The sequence below is a fragment of the Lissotriton helveticus genome, chromosome 1_2 (genome assembly GCF_964261635.1).
Source record: "Lissotriton helveticus chromosome 1_2, aLisHel1.1, whole genome shotgun sequence".
NCBI lineage: Eukaryota > Metazoa > Chordata > Amphibia > Caudata > Salamandridae > Lissotriton > Lissotriton helveticus.
Genome location: NC_136058.1, coordinates 114,824,532 through 114,841,233, shown reverse-complemented (window position 1 = coordinate 114,841,233; position 16,702 = coordinate 114,824,532). Strand labels below are relative to the sequence as shown.

The 16,702-nt window shown below is 44.0% G+C and overlaps 1 protein-coding gene across 2 annotated transcripts in view; it reads right to left on the bottom strand.

Moving 5' to 3' along the window:
* Positions 1-213: 213 nt before the first annotated feature.
* The window catches only part of LOC144798754 (cytochrome P450 2J2-like), a 404,320-nt gene continuing 387,831 nt past the window's right edge, over positions 214-16,702 (bottom strand). Inside the window, exons 8-9 of one of the 2 annotated variants that reach the window (XM_078669779.1) lie at positions 4,013-4,151; positions 214-660 (exon numbers count right to left, since the gene is read on the bottom strand). In XM_078669779.1, the coding sequence (XP_078525905.1) occupies positions 479-660; positions 4,013-4,151 (321 nt within the window). In that variant the 3' untranslated portion in view covers positions 214-478. The remainder of the gene's footprint in view (positions 661-4,012; positions 4,152-16,702) is intronic. The other variant, XM_078669787.1, reaches the window with a different exon arrangement.

The following is a 16,702-nucleotide window of genomic DNA, read 5'->3' as shown; positions in this document are numbered from 1 at the left end:
GCAATGCGTTGTAATGGTTTGCGTTGTAAAAGTTGCGTCGTAAAGGCACTGCGTGGTAAAAGTTGCGTTGTAAAGGATGTTTACCAAGCAATGGTTTCAAAATTGAGAGATATTTGTATTTGTATCAAAGATTTACTATGTGGAATATTCCTAAAATATATTTTTTTCAATTTTCTCAGCTGTTACAAAAGCATATAAATTATTTGGTCTAAATACATATTATTTGGATTTTATTATACTAAAATGTAACGGGCTAATCGGGTAACATATATTGTTTTCTATTTGCATTGTTCTGGTTATAAATATTCTGATAGGACAATTTTAATTTTACAAACTTTTTAACCTCTTTACATTGATGAGTAAACCTCTGCTATCAAGACAACAATCCAGTTGAACTCCGGAAATCTTCACTGAGATCCAAGGTGCAATATCATAAAAAATAAAAAATAAATGATTGAATAGATTCATTTCAATGCCTTTAGTAGCGAGGAATAGCACAAATCTTGTAAGGAAGTGGAGATAGTGTGAGTCCAACTGTGAATTTAGAAACAATTAATTGGACATCCTTGGGTGCCTTAAAGCTGAACCTTTGGAGAAGAGTGGTGAAGTAGAGGAAGAGCTCCATTTTTGCCAACTGTTCTCCAAGACAGACACGGTTTCCTAAAAATAAGCAGACAAAATACAACTGAGCGAAAGATAAAAGTAGTGGCTAAGGAGATGGCAGCTTTATTCAACTGTGTTTATATATTCGACAATAATTCTGCTTCTATAATCACCACATGCATTGCTTGCCATATAGTTTCATATATAATTATTCACAGTCCCATTCCCTATTACTGTTATGAAATGCATATGTTCATTAAATCTTTGTGAGCTGAACAGTCATAATGGAAAAAATAACACAAAGGTATATGCCAGCGACCCAAGTGTTCATGATTTCAGTAATCCCATCCAGCCTTGACCCTCCTCCCAATGTATTAGCTTTTTGGACAGTTCAGGAGGAGAGGGTTTGCATGGAGTAGGAGAGGAGACACAGTCAGGTACTCAAGAAACGTGTGTTATTTCACCAACTAATTATTCATGAAGGACACTACCATGGAAGTGTCAAATAGTCCAGGCCTAGGATGTAGCAGGTGATAACCTAATTTAAAAAAACATATTTTACAATAACTTTGCTATCCCTTAACATCTTATGTAAGTTTAATAGAGCATTTTTTGACAAAAAGCAAAATGTTGTCTAATTGTAATTAGTTCTAACTCTGGGCGTAGTTTGCGTAGTAGCGCTAAGCGTCGCTAGGCGTCGCTACGCGAAGTGCACTTCACACTACGCAAGCTAAGCGAACGGTGTAGTGTGGAAGGGAAAATGCTGTTCGCACTGATTGCACAGTGCCGGATGCTTGTCCGCACTGTGCAATCATTGCAAACGACATCTTGCACAGTGCAAGTGGTAGTTTTCTGCCGCTCGAGTTGATTTGTACCCGAGCCGCAGCTTTCTCAACTCGGACTGGTAGTTTCTCATCACAAGCGGTCCAGAGTATATGCGACCACTCGCAATGAGAAACCTGACATCCCCGCATTGAGAATCTCGCCGGGAGGTTTATTTTCCACGCTCGAGATCGGCAACTTGATGTTGCTGATCGCGAACGAGGAAAAAGTCTCGCCGGGATGTTGATTTTGCTCGCTGGCGGTCACCAACTTGACGTTGAGGACCGCGAGGAAGCGAAAAAATGCCTGCTACGCTACGCGTTTTTGCACTGTGCTACGAACAATTCGCGTAGCACATAGTAGCACAAACTACGCACGCTCTGCGAGCGTAGCATAGTCCCATGCCCAGGGTTAATTAGTTCTGTAAACTATTTTTTTTTAATTAACATGTTTGTATATATATGTATTCACTGAAAAAAACAAAGGTTAAAGTGGAGTTATAAGTAAGTAACGTGGTAAGATTTTAACTTGCATTAAAAAACCTTTGAAATTCACAGCAAAAAACGTTTGCAGGGGGATAAATATAGGTCTTCTAATAATCAAAAATGTTTTAAACCCATAAAACCCACTGAAAATCAAAAGTTATATGTAAACAACCCAAATATAACTTGCATCACCGTAGTTTTCAGCTATCATTAGTTTCATAATATGTGATGTCATAAGCAGTGCCTGAAAGCTGTGTATGTATACTTATGTAATCTACATATAACTAGTGGAATTCAGTGGGTTTTATTTACGGTAATATTAGAATTGCTACGTATAGCGTCATTTTTTTTCTCTGTAAGAAATCTTTGTGATAATCGAAGAAGTCACTCCACCTTGGACTCCCCCAGGTGTTTAGTTTTCAGAAATGTCTGGGATTAGTAGGTTTCCCTCGGTAGCGGATGAGTCAGGGCCCAAAATCAGCAGCTACCTAAATTGTAATCAAACAAAAACATTGACTTTCCTGGGTGAAATATGATGTTTTTAGGTTGCGCTTTGGGGTGTTTTGTGTCATCGGCACTAAGCCCTGCGACACAAGTGGGGTGCTGTTTCTATCACGTGAGTTGTAGGAATGCACAATAGTAGAACATTTGTTATTATTAATTGGATTTCTCTTTCAGATGTAAGCCAGTGTGCAAGAAAGAAGGAGCTCTGCAAAAGGCCCTGCACAAATATTCACTGTTTCTAAACTCAATATTTTGTATATGGTGCAGAAATACATTTGTGTCCTTCATACCCATTTTTCATTGTTTACATTTCATCATAAAATTGCTATGTAGTCGGTACACAATATAAAATCACTCTTAGGCACAGCTCCGTTGACTCTGGGTATCACATGTTTTTAGAGAATCTACAGACCTTTTATATCACCACGAACAGAAAGGTCAGTCCGACGTAACAGTGTACTGATTTTGTAAATCAGCCATTGTGACAAAAGATACAGATGAAAATGTTGTCCCAAATAGGTGTTTTTTTCCTTATCAATTTTCCTTATTTTTATATTTCAATCTTTGAGAAATCCATGAGACATCTACATATATTAACCCTTGCTAAATTCAGAATGTTGCCTACATTTCCGAAATGTAGAGCTTTCCAGGCTCACCCATGGGGTTTGCACCTGTTTCCACCACAAATTCCAAGTATGTTGAAATCACAAAAATTCAGAAAAATGAACTACCTTTCAGAAAAAATGCAAAAACTGTGGTAAATAAAAGTGTTTTTTCATGCAACTGTATTTGCTCTGGAAAGATGGTTAGATGGTGATGCTAGTAGACCAAACCTTTTGTTTATTACATTTTTAGAAAGAAAATATGCTTTCTTATGCAGCTCCATCAAAATATATACAAAAACCCTGGGTACCTTTTAGCATCCCATTATTGCTGGAAAAAGTACACAAATTTTGGGTAAATACCTTATGTGGAAAAGTTATGAAGGCGTAGGCATGAAGTACCCCAAATAGCAAAAAAGGAGGGGCGTTGCCTTTTAGCAGTGAAAGGCTTTGCAGCAAAAGAGTTAAAAAAAAGAGGTTAAAATAGGTCGCAATTTATTAAAATAGAAAAATTATGTTAATGTAAATTATGTTTTGCAAAAGTTATTTTTGCAAAAGGTGTTTTGGGACACGATGTTAACACATGGAACATTAGGTCCTACTGGTGACTGCTTATACACAGTTCACTTCGCTTGTATCGCACTGTAATTAATTATTTGACACTTCGTGATAGATGTTTTGGCAACAATAATGTATCTACATTATATTGTGAAGGCATGTGTTGTAGTTAGAAGACAGTATAGTCTGGAACTACTAAGGTAGGAGATTTGTTTTTGTTTAGGTTTCAGAAAAAGCAATTATGTCCTGCAAGGGCTTCATCCTCCCTCTAACTCCAAATCTCTCCCCGCTTGCACTCCAGACAACACACCAAAATTGTATTACATCATTCTCTCTCATCATTCCAGATGCCCCCTGAGACATACAGATGCATGAAAAACACAGAATAGTACACAATGTTTTACCACTCACCACATAAACTAATGATTTCCATCTTACCAATCAAGAAAGGCAGAAAAGCATCACGCTTCTTAAATTCGCCATTTTCCAGGAAATGTTCCGGGTTAAAGATGTCAGGGGTTTTCCACTCATTCTTATCGTACAAAACCGATGCCATATTTGTCAGCACAGTAGTTCCCTGAAGATTGAATAGACATGAGTTAATATACTGGCTTTAATTGTTCTTCAGAGGTGGAGAACATCTAATGAAAATTCTCTACTACTGAACTTCAGTATATAGACAGAGGGGCAGATCTCTTTTTCTGAGAATGTTTGACAGTGGTAGGAAGAAAAATGTGTACATTATAAACACTAAAGGATTATTCAATTGGCTACTTCTAGTTACAAACTCTTGAGAGCTTGAGGACAGGTGGTAAGATTACAGTTTGCTGCACATAGACTTTTATGACTAGGACATGTCTTTTCAGCACCAAACACTGCAAATCAACACCCATTTATAACAATCCGGGTAGCCACGCCTTTTGACTCTATACCTTGCAGTATTGTTCCCCCTGCTACCCCTAAAGCCCTCACGGCGTGTTATCTCAACACCCGGTCTGCGGTCGCGCACGCGCATGAGCTCTCGGTCCTGCTGGATACTCATGCCCCAGACCTCCTCTTCCTAACGGAGACCTGGTTCTGCGATGACTCCCTCCCCGCCCTATTATCCATCTTACCGGCCACTTACTATGCCCTTAGGGCCGACCGCCCTACCGGCAGAGCTGGGGGTGGCGTGGCAGTCATCACACGTGCCGATCTCCCCTTTCAAATTCTATCCCTGCCCGGTATTGCGACCTCCGAATATCTGGTGATTCGCACCACTTCCACCTCTCCCCCTCTGACCTGCTTCCTCACCTACCGTCCCCCTCAATCCCCCATACAGTTTCTCTCTGATTTCTTGGACGTTTTAGCCACGATTACAGTCAATAACTCTGCTATCCTACTTCTGGGCGACTTCAACTTCTGGCCCTCTGACCCTGCTGAATGTTCGTCCTCTAAGGAGTTTTCTGACACTCTCCAATCTCTTAACTTTACATCTTTCGTTCACTCCCCCACTCATATCAAAGGTCACACGCTCGACCAGATCTGGTCCCTGAATTGCCCTGTGGATTCTCTCTCCATCTCGCCCTGCTCATGGTCTGATCATTACCTGATCTCATTTTCCCTTCCTACCCACCCCCCAGCTAAGCCCCCCCGCCCCAAAAACACCTGGGTTCGATCTTGGGGCCGAGTCAATCCGGAAAATCTCTCCTCCCTTCTCACCTCCTCCCTTCCCTCCTTGCAGGGTCTTTCCACTCTCTCCCAGTTCAAGGCCATCGACCATTGGCTCTCCTCTGGCTGCGACTCCGTCGCCCCGCTCAAACTTATCACCTCCAAGCGCGAGAAGGATGCCAACCGGTGGTTTAACGTAGAGCTTAAGGCCACCAAACTTAAAGTACGCCGCGCGGAGCGGGCATGGAGGAGAAATTATTGCCCCATTTTAAAGCTGGAGTATACCACCGTTCTCGCCCAATATAAAAAAGACATCTTGGAGGCTAAAACATCTTACTTCTCCTCCAAAGTCCTCGCCGCGGATAACCAATCCAAAGAGATATTTACGATCATTCACAACCTAGCATTCTCGGATAGAACAACCCTCAATCCTGTTCCGTCCGAAGACCTCTGTCACTCCCTCAATAACTACTTTATTCACAAAATTGCGATCATCAAAGCCAACATCCCTCCCCCTTCCCCCTCCTTCATGGATCCCCAATGCCCCCCTCCCAAGGGTGAGCTCATCACCCTCCCCCTCATTACTAAGGAATCTCTGATCTCTTTAGTTTCCTTGGTCAAATCTGGCTCTCCGCTTGACCCCTGCCCTGCTCACATCCTCCGGCATATATTTTCCACTTGCCCTGACCCCCCCCTTCACCTCCTCAATAGTTCCCTTGCCCAAGGCATAGTCCCAAACCCCTTGAAGTCTGCGGTTATCGTGCCTATCCTAAAAAAACCCGGGGCAGACCCCACCGTCCCCGCCAACTTCCGCCCCATCTCCCTCTTGCCATTTTTGGCTAAGGTCCTCGAGCGCCACGTCACCGGCGCCCTGAGCTCCTTCGTGGAGAGGCATGGGGCTCTTGCCCCCCGCCAGGCCGGCTTCCGCCCCGCACACTCTACGGAGTCCGTTGTCATCTCGGTCCTGGACAACCTCAGGGAGGGTATGGATACCAACCAGCGCCAGGCCCTAGTGCTCCTCGACCTCTCTGCCGCCTTTGATACTGTGGATCATACCATTCTGCTGTCCCGTATCAAGGTGGCGGGGATCGGGGGTACCGCTCTGGTCTGGCTTTCCTCCTTCCTGAGGGACCGCACCCAGGCCGTCCGCCTGGGCGACTTTACAGCGGACGTCCGGAAAGTTCAATGCGGGGTCCCCCAAGGTTCTTCCCTTTCCCCCCTCTTATTCAATCTGTACGTTGCCCCGCTTATCTTTTCTCTTCAACAGATGGAGGTCGCCGTTTTTAATTACGCGGACGACCTCCAGCTGGTTTTCAATCTATCCTCTTCTCCCTCCTCTATCTTAAACTTTCAATCTGTTATGCTCCACATCAGGGACTGGATGAACCACAATCACCTCAAACTCAACCCCGACAAGACCGAACTGGTGTTGACGGGTGGTTCATCCAGCCCCTGGTCCCCCCTCTTCTGGCCCCCCTCCCTTGGCCCTTCTCCTGTACCCTCTTCCTCTGTTAAAACCCTGGGCATAAAACTCAACTCTCAACTCACCCTTCACTCCCAGGTTAGCTCTGTGGTGTCTTCTTCTTTTCTTGCACTGCGCACTATACGCAGGGTGTCCCGTTTCTTTACTTTTTCCGCTCTCAAACTTATTATTTTGGCCATGGTAGTATCCCGCCTGGACTACGGCAACGCCCTATATGCTGGCATCCCCGCATATAGCTTGCGCCGCCTACAACTGATACAGAACCAGGCGGCCCGCCTGGCCTTCAAACTTCCAAAATTTCACCACTCTACCCCTCTTCTAAAAACGCTACATTGGCTCCCTGTGCTGGCCAGGGTGCAATTTAAGCTCGCCTCTATCACCTTCTTGGCACGCCAGGACATGGCACCTGCATTTATCTCTTCTAAGATCACTCCCTACGTTCCCACCAGGGAACTCCGCTCGTCCTCCCAGTCCCTCCTCACTGTCCCACGCTACCGGAGAAAGAAGTGGGGAGGCTCAAAATTTGCCACTCTTGCCCCGATCCTCTGGAATTCCCTTCCCCTCGAACTCCGCTCCATCACTCTGTACCCCCAATTTCGAAAACATCTCAAGACCTTCTTGTTCAAGAAGTTCCTTGAGTAACACGCCATCACCCCCCCTTGCTTTCTAGCCCTGGACCATGTTAGCATTAGCGCCAAGAAACCGTTGGTAGACGTGCGCTCTATAAATAATTTTAAACTTAAACTTAAACTTAAACTTATAAAAATATATAGCAAAAACGAACAATTATGATGGCCACTCTAGACAACAGAATACTGCATTTCGATTATCAGTATCCTGAGTGAAATTGAAAAAGGCAGGTTTTCAATCACTTCCTATGAAATTAGTATCTTCCTTTGAGCAAAATAGGGAACATCTTAATTCTCTCAAAGCTCGATTGAAATCCAGACTTTTGTAGTGAAGTACCAGAGGGATTCGAAATGCACATCCAAAAAACTGGCAACCTGGAGTCTTTTTAAAAACTAACAGCAAATCTCTTCAACGAGTATTACCTCTGCATACAGAAGTACTTTTGTTACCAACCTGACTGTGAATGATCTGACTCGTATCACTGGGATCTCCAACAAAGTTCAGCACTCAGATGTCCCTCAGCAAGGATAGATCAATACAGCTACATACAAATCTACACCAGTGCCTCCTCCCCATATATCATGAATGTCACATTTACACCCAAATTATTGAAGCAAAAATTAAAAGGATAGATGGATTTCCTGTCAAATAATTATTTTCGTAAAATATTAAATTTATAAAGCTATATGCCCTGAAGTCACTATATAACACTTGGACCATGGATGGGAAGGATCATTATTCACCATATTATCTCAAAGCCTTCCAATAAACCCTATACAAATCCAACAACATCTTTTCCACATCCAAGCCAATGTCTCTAAAGCTGGGTAAACTCTCCAGCATACCCACGATAATACACAAAAAATATATTTTAATGAGGATACGCACCCCTTGGAAAATCCTCTCTAGTCTGCCCATTTCATTTTGGTCAACAAGGTTTTAATATAGATGTGAGCATATTGCTGCTCACTGAGCATGAATTGTGAAAGAGCAATGGATCCTCTCCTGTAGCGATATCGTGTTCAAGGCAGCGGAAACCGGACTATCCTTACAGACTCCACTGTTTGCCATACCGTCATGGTACGATGGGGAGCAGCAGAAAGACTACAGCTACCAGCATGCCAAGGGGCAAGATACGTGGAGACTCTGGGCGGATCTTACAAAAGCACCTCCTTCTCAATGGAAAGGTGCTTGTCAATCAACCTGTTACTATCGGAATGGCGGATGGTGTTCCCCGCCGGAATTCAGCTTGAAGATTTTGGAGCCGTATTCCTGATCGTATTATCGATTTTTCTGGATACTTTGGGATCTCTCCTGGGATTAGTCCATCAGGTACTTTTGCGGATAGAGAGCGGGCTCGCCTCCTCCGCTTGTGTCAGAAAACGTGTATTTTAGAAAAAAAGCCACTTTGCTTTTAAACGCGCAGTTCCGCGTTTAACTTGCATGTGCGAGCGAGAAAAGACATTGACTGAGAACGCGTCTGGGAAATTAGACGCGTTCTTTACAATTCTTTTCAGTGGCCTTGCTTTGTTTATACAACCGGTGATTGCTTTGATGAATAAGATTTTGATCACCACATATTCCTCCAACACTGTTGCTACAATTTCACATGCAAGGCATCACTGCTCCTAATTACTGGATGGACAGTCCTTAGAACGTGCGCTGTGAATTTAAACAACGCTCTCATTATTCTGGAGGGAATTACTACCTGGCGTAGTTCCCTTTCTATTTGTGACTGTAGAAATACAATTGTTCCTGCGGCCATTTACAGACTATGTATTTTTGAAGTGTCCTTGCCTGAAAAGGAACCCATGAGTGGTACTGCATTACCTTTATTATTTTTGTTATTTTTTGTTGTGATTCTACGAGTGTGTAAACAGAAAAGGAGTTTAGAGGGAAAAGAAGAAAACTGGGCGCCCTCCACTCTATGAATAGCCAAACACAAATTGCCCTAGTTTTCAAGGCAGTTTTTATTTACTGATCTGTAGACATCACTGGTTGTATCACAATTATAACACACCTCTCCTTTTGCAGAAAATGAAAGTAGGGGATGTCTCAGTCTGCTGCCATTATTAAAATAGCCCACCTCTGATTAACAACCATTTGCACCAACATACAGCCCACATTCACCTAGACTGACAACAGGAAAAGGTGAGAAAGGCAGGATGGCACCTCACGGACGCACCACCAATGGGACCCCTGGTAGGTACTCACCAGGATGGCCCTATTATCATCATTGGTGCCATCAAGCCCAAACGGAAACGTGTCCTAAACCCAAAGAAATGACAGTGAATGGTGCAGTGAACAAAAATTATATGTACAACACTTACAACATTTAACACTTAACATATAACCACTGAGCAACCAGGACGAAAAACTTTACTAATGTTCCTTTTTGTTGCAAACAGTACACAAAACACTTATAAAAAGGAAGGTGTGGATACTCTCTATCGATTCACACCTTACTACCAGCCGACATGTTTATTGCCTTGGTCTTTATCAGGCAATTTCCTCAGGGCAAACCAATTTTTCAATGCCACTGCGAAGGTCACTGGGCCTTCAAACAGCTACGCCTCTCATACCAGCCGAGAGGAATAAAAACGGAATCCGGCCCCCGTGGGTGGGCTCGAGAGTGCTGAGAAGACGCCGAATAGTTACTCTCCACCGAAACGAGGGGAGACTGGACCGTGCTCACCCACGGGGGCCGGATTCCGTTTTTATTCCTCGGGTTCAATGTCCAGATGTCTTTCCCCCGGTTCATCACTTGCTGGCGGCTCCAGCCAGAGCCCCCTGTACTCAGCCCACCTCTTCCAAATTTTGTAGTGTTTCCTGGGGCAACCCCTGGCCTCAAATATCGGGCGTTCCAGGCCCATAGAATGGTCCAGCCCCTTCTTCCACACACCAAACAGGGGAGCTGTGGGATCCTTCCAGGCACGGGCCACATCCCTCTTGGCCACCACAAGACCCAACAACAATAAGTGGCGTTTATAAACATTTCCTCCCACCTGTTCCAGGACATGAAGAAGGCCTAACTTTGGTGTGCGGGGAAGGTCCCAGCCCAGTACCTCTGACAAACAATTCCACACACCCGTCCAAAACTTCCGCAGACCATCACACGCCCAGACAGTATGCAGGAACGTGCCTGTCTCTTTACCACACCTCAAACAGACGGGAGACGCAATTAAGCCCGCCTTCCATAGCCGTTCCCTAGTGTAGTATGCTCTGTGCAAGTATTTAAACTGTATAAATCGTAGCCGGACTGCAATGGCCGCTCCTCTGGGAGCCTCAAGTGCCTCCCTCCAGTCTTCCTCCTCAAATGCTCCTAGATCACATTCCCACTTGGTCCGCAGAGGGTCTAGGGAGGTCGAGCAATGTGTAACTAACGTTTGATATATAGTCGAGATTTTTTTGGACTCCAATTCTCCCATGAAGACCTTCGCCTCAAGGGGGCTGAACTCGGGCAACGAGTCTGGACCTCGCAGGGTAGGGGCAATAGCGTGACGAAACTGCAGATATTTAAAAAATTGGGTCTGAGGCATGTTGTATTCCTTGCGTAGTTCCTGGAATGACTTAAGAGTCGTTCCCCGGACCACATGACCCACGGCTGAGATACCGATCGCATCCCAGCCCCGGAAACCCTGCAGGGACAGCAACTCCGGCAACTGCCCGTTCTGCCACAACGGGGTCTCCCTCGTCAATCTGTTCCACCACCCCATTCTACGGAGCGCGCCGCGCCATATGCGGAATATGGTTTGCGTGGCTGCAGGGAGCCCCTTCCTTTTAACCGCTGAATACAGTATCATATGCAGCGTGTCGGGATCCATCAGGAAGCGCTCTAGGGCGTAGGTAGGGTCACTCCGCTCCCCATACCACCATTCATTTAGCACCAAGAGGTGGGAAGCCTGATAGTAGGACAGAACATCTGAAGTTGCTAGCCCACCGCAATACGTGGACAAAAAGCATGTGCGGAGCGCCACTCTCGCCGCCCCCCCCGCCCAGAGGAAGGTACTAAGTGCCGAATTCACCAGTCTGAACCACCGCGGTGGTATAGGGTGCGGATGATTTTGTAGCTGATATAAAAGGCGCGGAAGGGCCACCATCTTAAAAATGGCCGAGCGGCCATAGATGTTCAGGGGCATGTGGGACCACGTAGTCATGTCAGATCGGATACGCTCCCATACCGGTACGACATTGCGCGCCCAGGAGACTCCTGGAATGTCCGTCAGAAATATCCCCAGGTACTTAAGTCCGCCTCTCGCTTCCTGCAGCGCCCCGGCCCAGGGCCCTAAGTCTCGGCGTTCCCCAAGCACCCACAGCTGTGATTTGCGCAAATTCAGGTGAAGGCCCGACACCTCTCCGAAGACACGCATGATGTCAAGGACTCGTGGTCCAGATTTGTTCAGGTCTGTGAGAAAAAAGAGTACATCATCGGCGTACAGTGCAAGTCTGTCGGAGGGTCCCCCAGTCCACTCAATGCCCCGCATCTGTGCGTCTATTCGGACCCACAAGATAATGTTTTAATAGATGACTTGCACTTAGCAATATGAATTATACAGCCATCGCGGTGCAATTTATTACAGTGAAGTTAAGTGTCCAATTCAACCTCTGGTCAATGTAAAATGTACTATGCTATGATTTTTTTCTGTAAAGGAAATTACTTTATTTGATGGACATATAATATGAAATCCATGCTATGGTGAATTATTGTGAGCAACCATGTAGTCTGTCTTCACTCATGATCACACATCTGGTAGCAACCTGTCTAAATATAAAAACAAAATGATGCTTCTTTATCCGTGAACAAGGCTGCAGGTCAGCCAAAACGCTTCAGGGTAGCACGCCAATAAAGGCATCCTATTCAGCTTTCCGATAAGCATCGTCTTCCTTGTGGATTTACGAGGTGTTTGTGGAGAGTTTACGGACATTGCTTAATCCATAAAAGGGGATGCGTACTTAGTTTTGCTGCATGGTGGCGGGCAGAAAAATAGAAAACATATATATATATATATATATATATATATATATATATATATATATATATATTTATCACAACACCAATTGTCCTGTAGCAGAGGGAGCACCTCAGAGTTGGTGCCAGAGTCGAGACCAGGACAGGGTCTCGTAAATATTAAACACGAAAAGATTACTCTGGCACTCCACTTGGTAATTTGAATGAATTTATTCCACACACTGTGATGGCCTACGCGTTTCGAACATATCATTCCTTCTCACGGCAGTGTCATACAGTTGTCCCTTTTCACTTTCCATATTTATATAGTTTAGACATTTGTGATGCATGCTGGGATATGTGGTTCACACAGTAATTTGTATGTAACTTTATTTAGTGACATTTGCACAAAATTGACGTCTGTGGTTTGTTAACAGTGCTGTGTTCTTGCGATAACTTTCCGCAGGCGCTTAATGTGATCAAAACTCATTTCACATCATTTTATTGTATAGAGTGTTGTTACTCTTTCATTTGCGATCTCCGTGAGATTGCAAGTGGTTATCGCACCGAAATGCAATGCGACAATTTGTTATGGGCTGAGTGCCCTTTCATGACTATACTAGGCGCATGCGCGTGTCCTTTCATCTGTGTGTTATCCCTTTATGCAACAAGGTTTAACCTTTAGTGTGACAGAGTACGGCTCAGCAGTGTAGCACTATACAATTTTGGCTGTGAACTAAGCCTTTTCAAATATATACATTGATTGATATTTCATCTTCAATCAATTGAAATCATGTGTATAGTGTGAGTTTATATCTGGGGCTGAGTGCCCTTGCCACTGCTTGTACATAGCCTATGTTATTATCAATGTTTAACAACTCATTTTAGCAATTATTCTGTCAGTAGTTCTAATATACAATGGTTCTAGTTTCCACCCACACATTTAGACTGTTTGTCATAATTATGAAATAGAGTCTGAAATTAGGTCATTTCAATTAGTTCAGTGATATTGTTCATGGCACATTATATATTAGAGATGGAAATAAAGTTCTTCGTCCCCATTTAATCCTGCAGGTTGATTTGTTTTAAATCTCATGATTAATTTTGATTCCAATCTTCTTAGTTTGAGTTTCCTGTTACCTCCTCGTTCGTGTTGTGGTATTGTAGCTAATCCAGAGTATTGAACGTCCTTCCAGGTTTTGTTGACATGGCTGGCAATGTGTTTTGCCATCGCATAGGAGTGGTCTCCATTTTGTATTGCCCGTGTGTGTTCCAAGATTCGCTTTTTTAGCGGGCATGTTGTGCTGCCGATGTATCTTTTCCCGCAGCAACATTGGAGCATATATACCACATATGAGGTTTCACAGGTGATGTAATCCTTGATGATGAAGCTTTTGCCTGCTGGATCTTTCAGATTTTTCAAATTTTTACCTGTCTTGCTGGCCTTACAAGTATAGCATTTGGTGAAGCCCTTGTTTTTATCATTCAGCCAATTGCCTGATTTCTTGATCTCAAAGTGGCTCCGCACTAAATGATCTGAAAGGTTTGGTGCCCGCCTGTAGGTCTTTAGTGGCCGATCACCTACATTGTTGCCTATATCAGGGTCTTTCTGAAATATATGCCAGTACTTTGTCAAGATTTTTTGGATTCTGTAACTTCCTTTGTTGTACGTTATGATCATGTGCGGTGATTCCTCTTTACTGCTTATCACTTCTTTGTTTTGTTTGCTGTTTTTTTCTTCTTTTGTTAGTAAAGTTTCTTCCCTTGATTTTTTCCTGGCTTCCGATTTCCCTCTTAGGATGTCAGAATGTTTATATCCTCGTTGTGCAAATCGCTTCTTCGTTTCTATGAATTTCTTCTCCATTTCACTGTCCTCTGAGCAATTCCTCTTCATCCTGAGAAGTTCTCTATAAGGAATGCTTCTTTTAAGTTTCTCAGGATGTAAGCTTTGACCATGTAGTAGGCTGTTGGTGGCAGTTTTCTTTCTGTGTACAGTTGTTTGTATTTTGTTGTCACCCACATAAACTTTGGTATCCAGAAATTCCATCTCCCTGTTGCTTATTGAATAAGTGAATTTTAAGCCCACTTCGTTGTCATTCAGTTTATTGAAGAAAGTTTGAAACTCTACTTCAGTCCTCTTCCATAAAAGGAAGAGGTCATCAATGAAGCGTAACCATAGTGCTACGTTCGCCATGTGGTGGTCGTTTTCTTCTCTCCAAGGTACATTTCTCTCCCACCAACCCATCATGAGGTTAGCGTAGCTTGGAGGGAAGGAAACTACCATCGCCGTTCCACATTTTTGCACATATACTTTCTTGTTGAAGAGAAATACATTGTTGTAAAGACATAGTTTGATCATTTCTATCAACATTTTTGAGTGTTCAAGTTCATTGATCGGACGTTGTTGCAGAAAGTATTGTATGGCTTTTCTACCTATCTCATGAGATAGGTATAAAAGCCATATATGTCTTTTTTTTTTTTAAACTTTATTTTTCAGGTTTTCAGAAAGAAACAAACAAACAGAGAGCAATAGGGGTACATTTAAAGGAAGGACGCGATCAATACTCAAAAAGAATAAGCAGCTTCAGTTTGTTTGGCACAGGGCATCCTCTTCACCCATGTGTCAAGTCTAATAATCAACAGAGAGGAGTACATAATGTGGTTTGCTTCAAGTTACACAGTGTACTAGACATTGCAGAGGAAGTATAACTGACAGAGGGATGTTGGGGGTAAAATGAGAAAGCATTCGGAACAGCTGTGCATCAGGTCATACCATTCACAGTAGCCAATGTCAAACGTCCCAAGGAGTTCAACACATTCGTATCTTAACATGGCAGATCTACATGGGCACTTTTGTACATCAGTTCAAAGTCATTCATTAGGGCGTGCCTTGTACAAAGTAACGTGTCAGGTAGCACAGTAAGTATATAGGCGGGGGGGGAAGAGGTGGGGGTTGCATTCAATCATCTTTATTGTGACACATGGTCCCCGGCCACATTATCAGAATTAGGATGACTTAGTAAGTAACATTGTAATGGGGCCCATATATCAGCAGGCCTCGAGGTCAGTGGTAACAGCTCAGCGTACGATTTAGTCTGTTCTTGACAATACACAAGATCGGTCAACCATTCTTTAAATTTGGGCGCTCTTCCTCTTCCCCATTTGCACGCCACTCTTCTTTTGGCCATAAGCAGCGCCAATGCCACAAATTTACGATGTAACACTCGCACCGATTCCACACAACCCAACAGTGCAATAACAGGCGAGGGCTCCAACTCAACATGAATCATAGTAGAAAGGGCCTCAAACACCTGTTGCCAATACCCCTGTACAGCTGCGCAATTCCAGGCTAAATGAAGGAAATCAGCGCCAGGGGCATGACATCTGTCACATTCATCGGAGTCGCGTAATTTATACCTATATAATCTCGCAGGCGTGTAATACAATCTGTGTATAAATTTGTAATGTAATATTCTAAGCCTACTACTAGAGGAAATTCGCTCAGTTTGTTGCATGCTGAATGTCCATTGTTCGTCAGTCAATTCTATGCCTTTTTCATGCTCCCAGCTCGCTTTCGCGTCAGGAGGGCGCACCTCCCTAAGTGATCGAACCATCCTATATATAGTGGACACCAGTCGCTTTGGCGTGGCAGTCAGCAGTATTTTGTGAAGTGGGGCGAACACCTGGGGTTCTTTCGGAAAGTCAGGAGTGAGCGTCTTGATCCCCTGCCGGAGACGGATATATAAAAAGGTGTCTAGAGGAGAGCGTTGAGCGTCTGCAAGCAAGTCTTCTAGGGTGCGGAACATTCCGTTTGTATATAAATCCCCCCATTTCGTAACGTGCATGCGTGCCATAAGTTTGCGAAAAATAGCTTCCTGTAGTAAAGGCAGATTCGGGTGATAAGCTAGAGGGAGGAGCGGTGAGTACAGTAGGGAGGTATCTAGTAGTTTACCTAGTTGGTGCCATGCATTGACCGTGCTCAATACCGTCGTCTGAGTCCTGTCTCTGTCCAGGTTGAGTAAATACAGTGCACCAGACAGTGGGACAGGTTGTGCCAACCAATGCTCTGCCGCAATCTGTGGCATATATCGAGGTTGAAAGACCCAGTAAAAGGCAAAGTGAGCTTGGGCGCTGTAGTAGTAGAGTTCAAAATCCGGTACATCGAATCCGCCCTGTGTATACGGTCTAGTCAGAATCTCCCATTTCAATCGCGGCTGTTTGCCCCCCCATACCAAGCGAATAAAGACAGATCGGAGTTGCTGGAAGAAGTAACGCCCCGGATAAAAGGGGATATTTAAAAATAAGTACAATAATTGCGGCAATACCATCCATTTTCGTCAGTGATATTCTGCCCGTCATAGAGAGAGGGAGCGCTATCCATTTAGTAACGTTGTCAGTGAGGCGGGACATAGCGGTA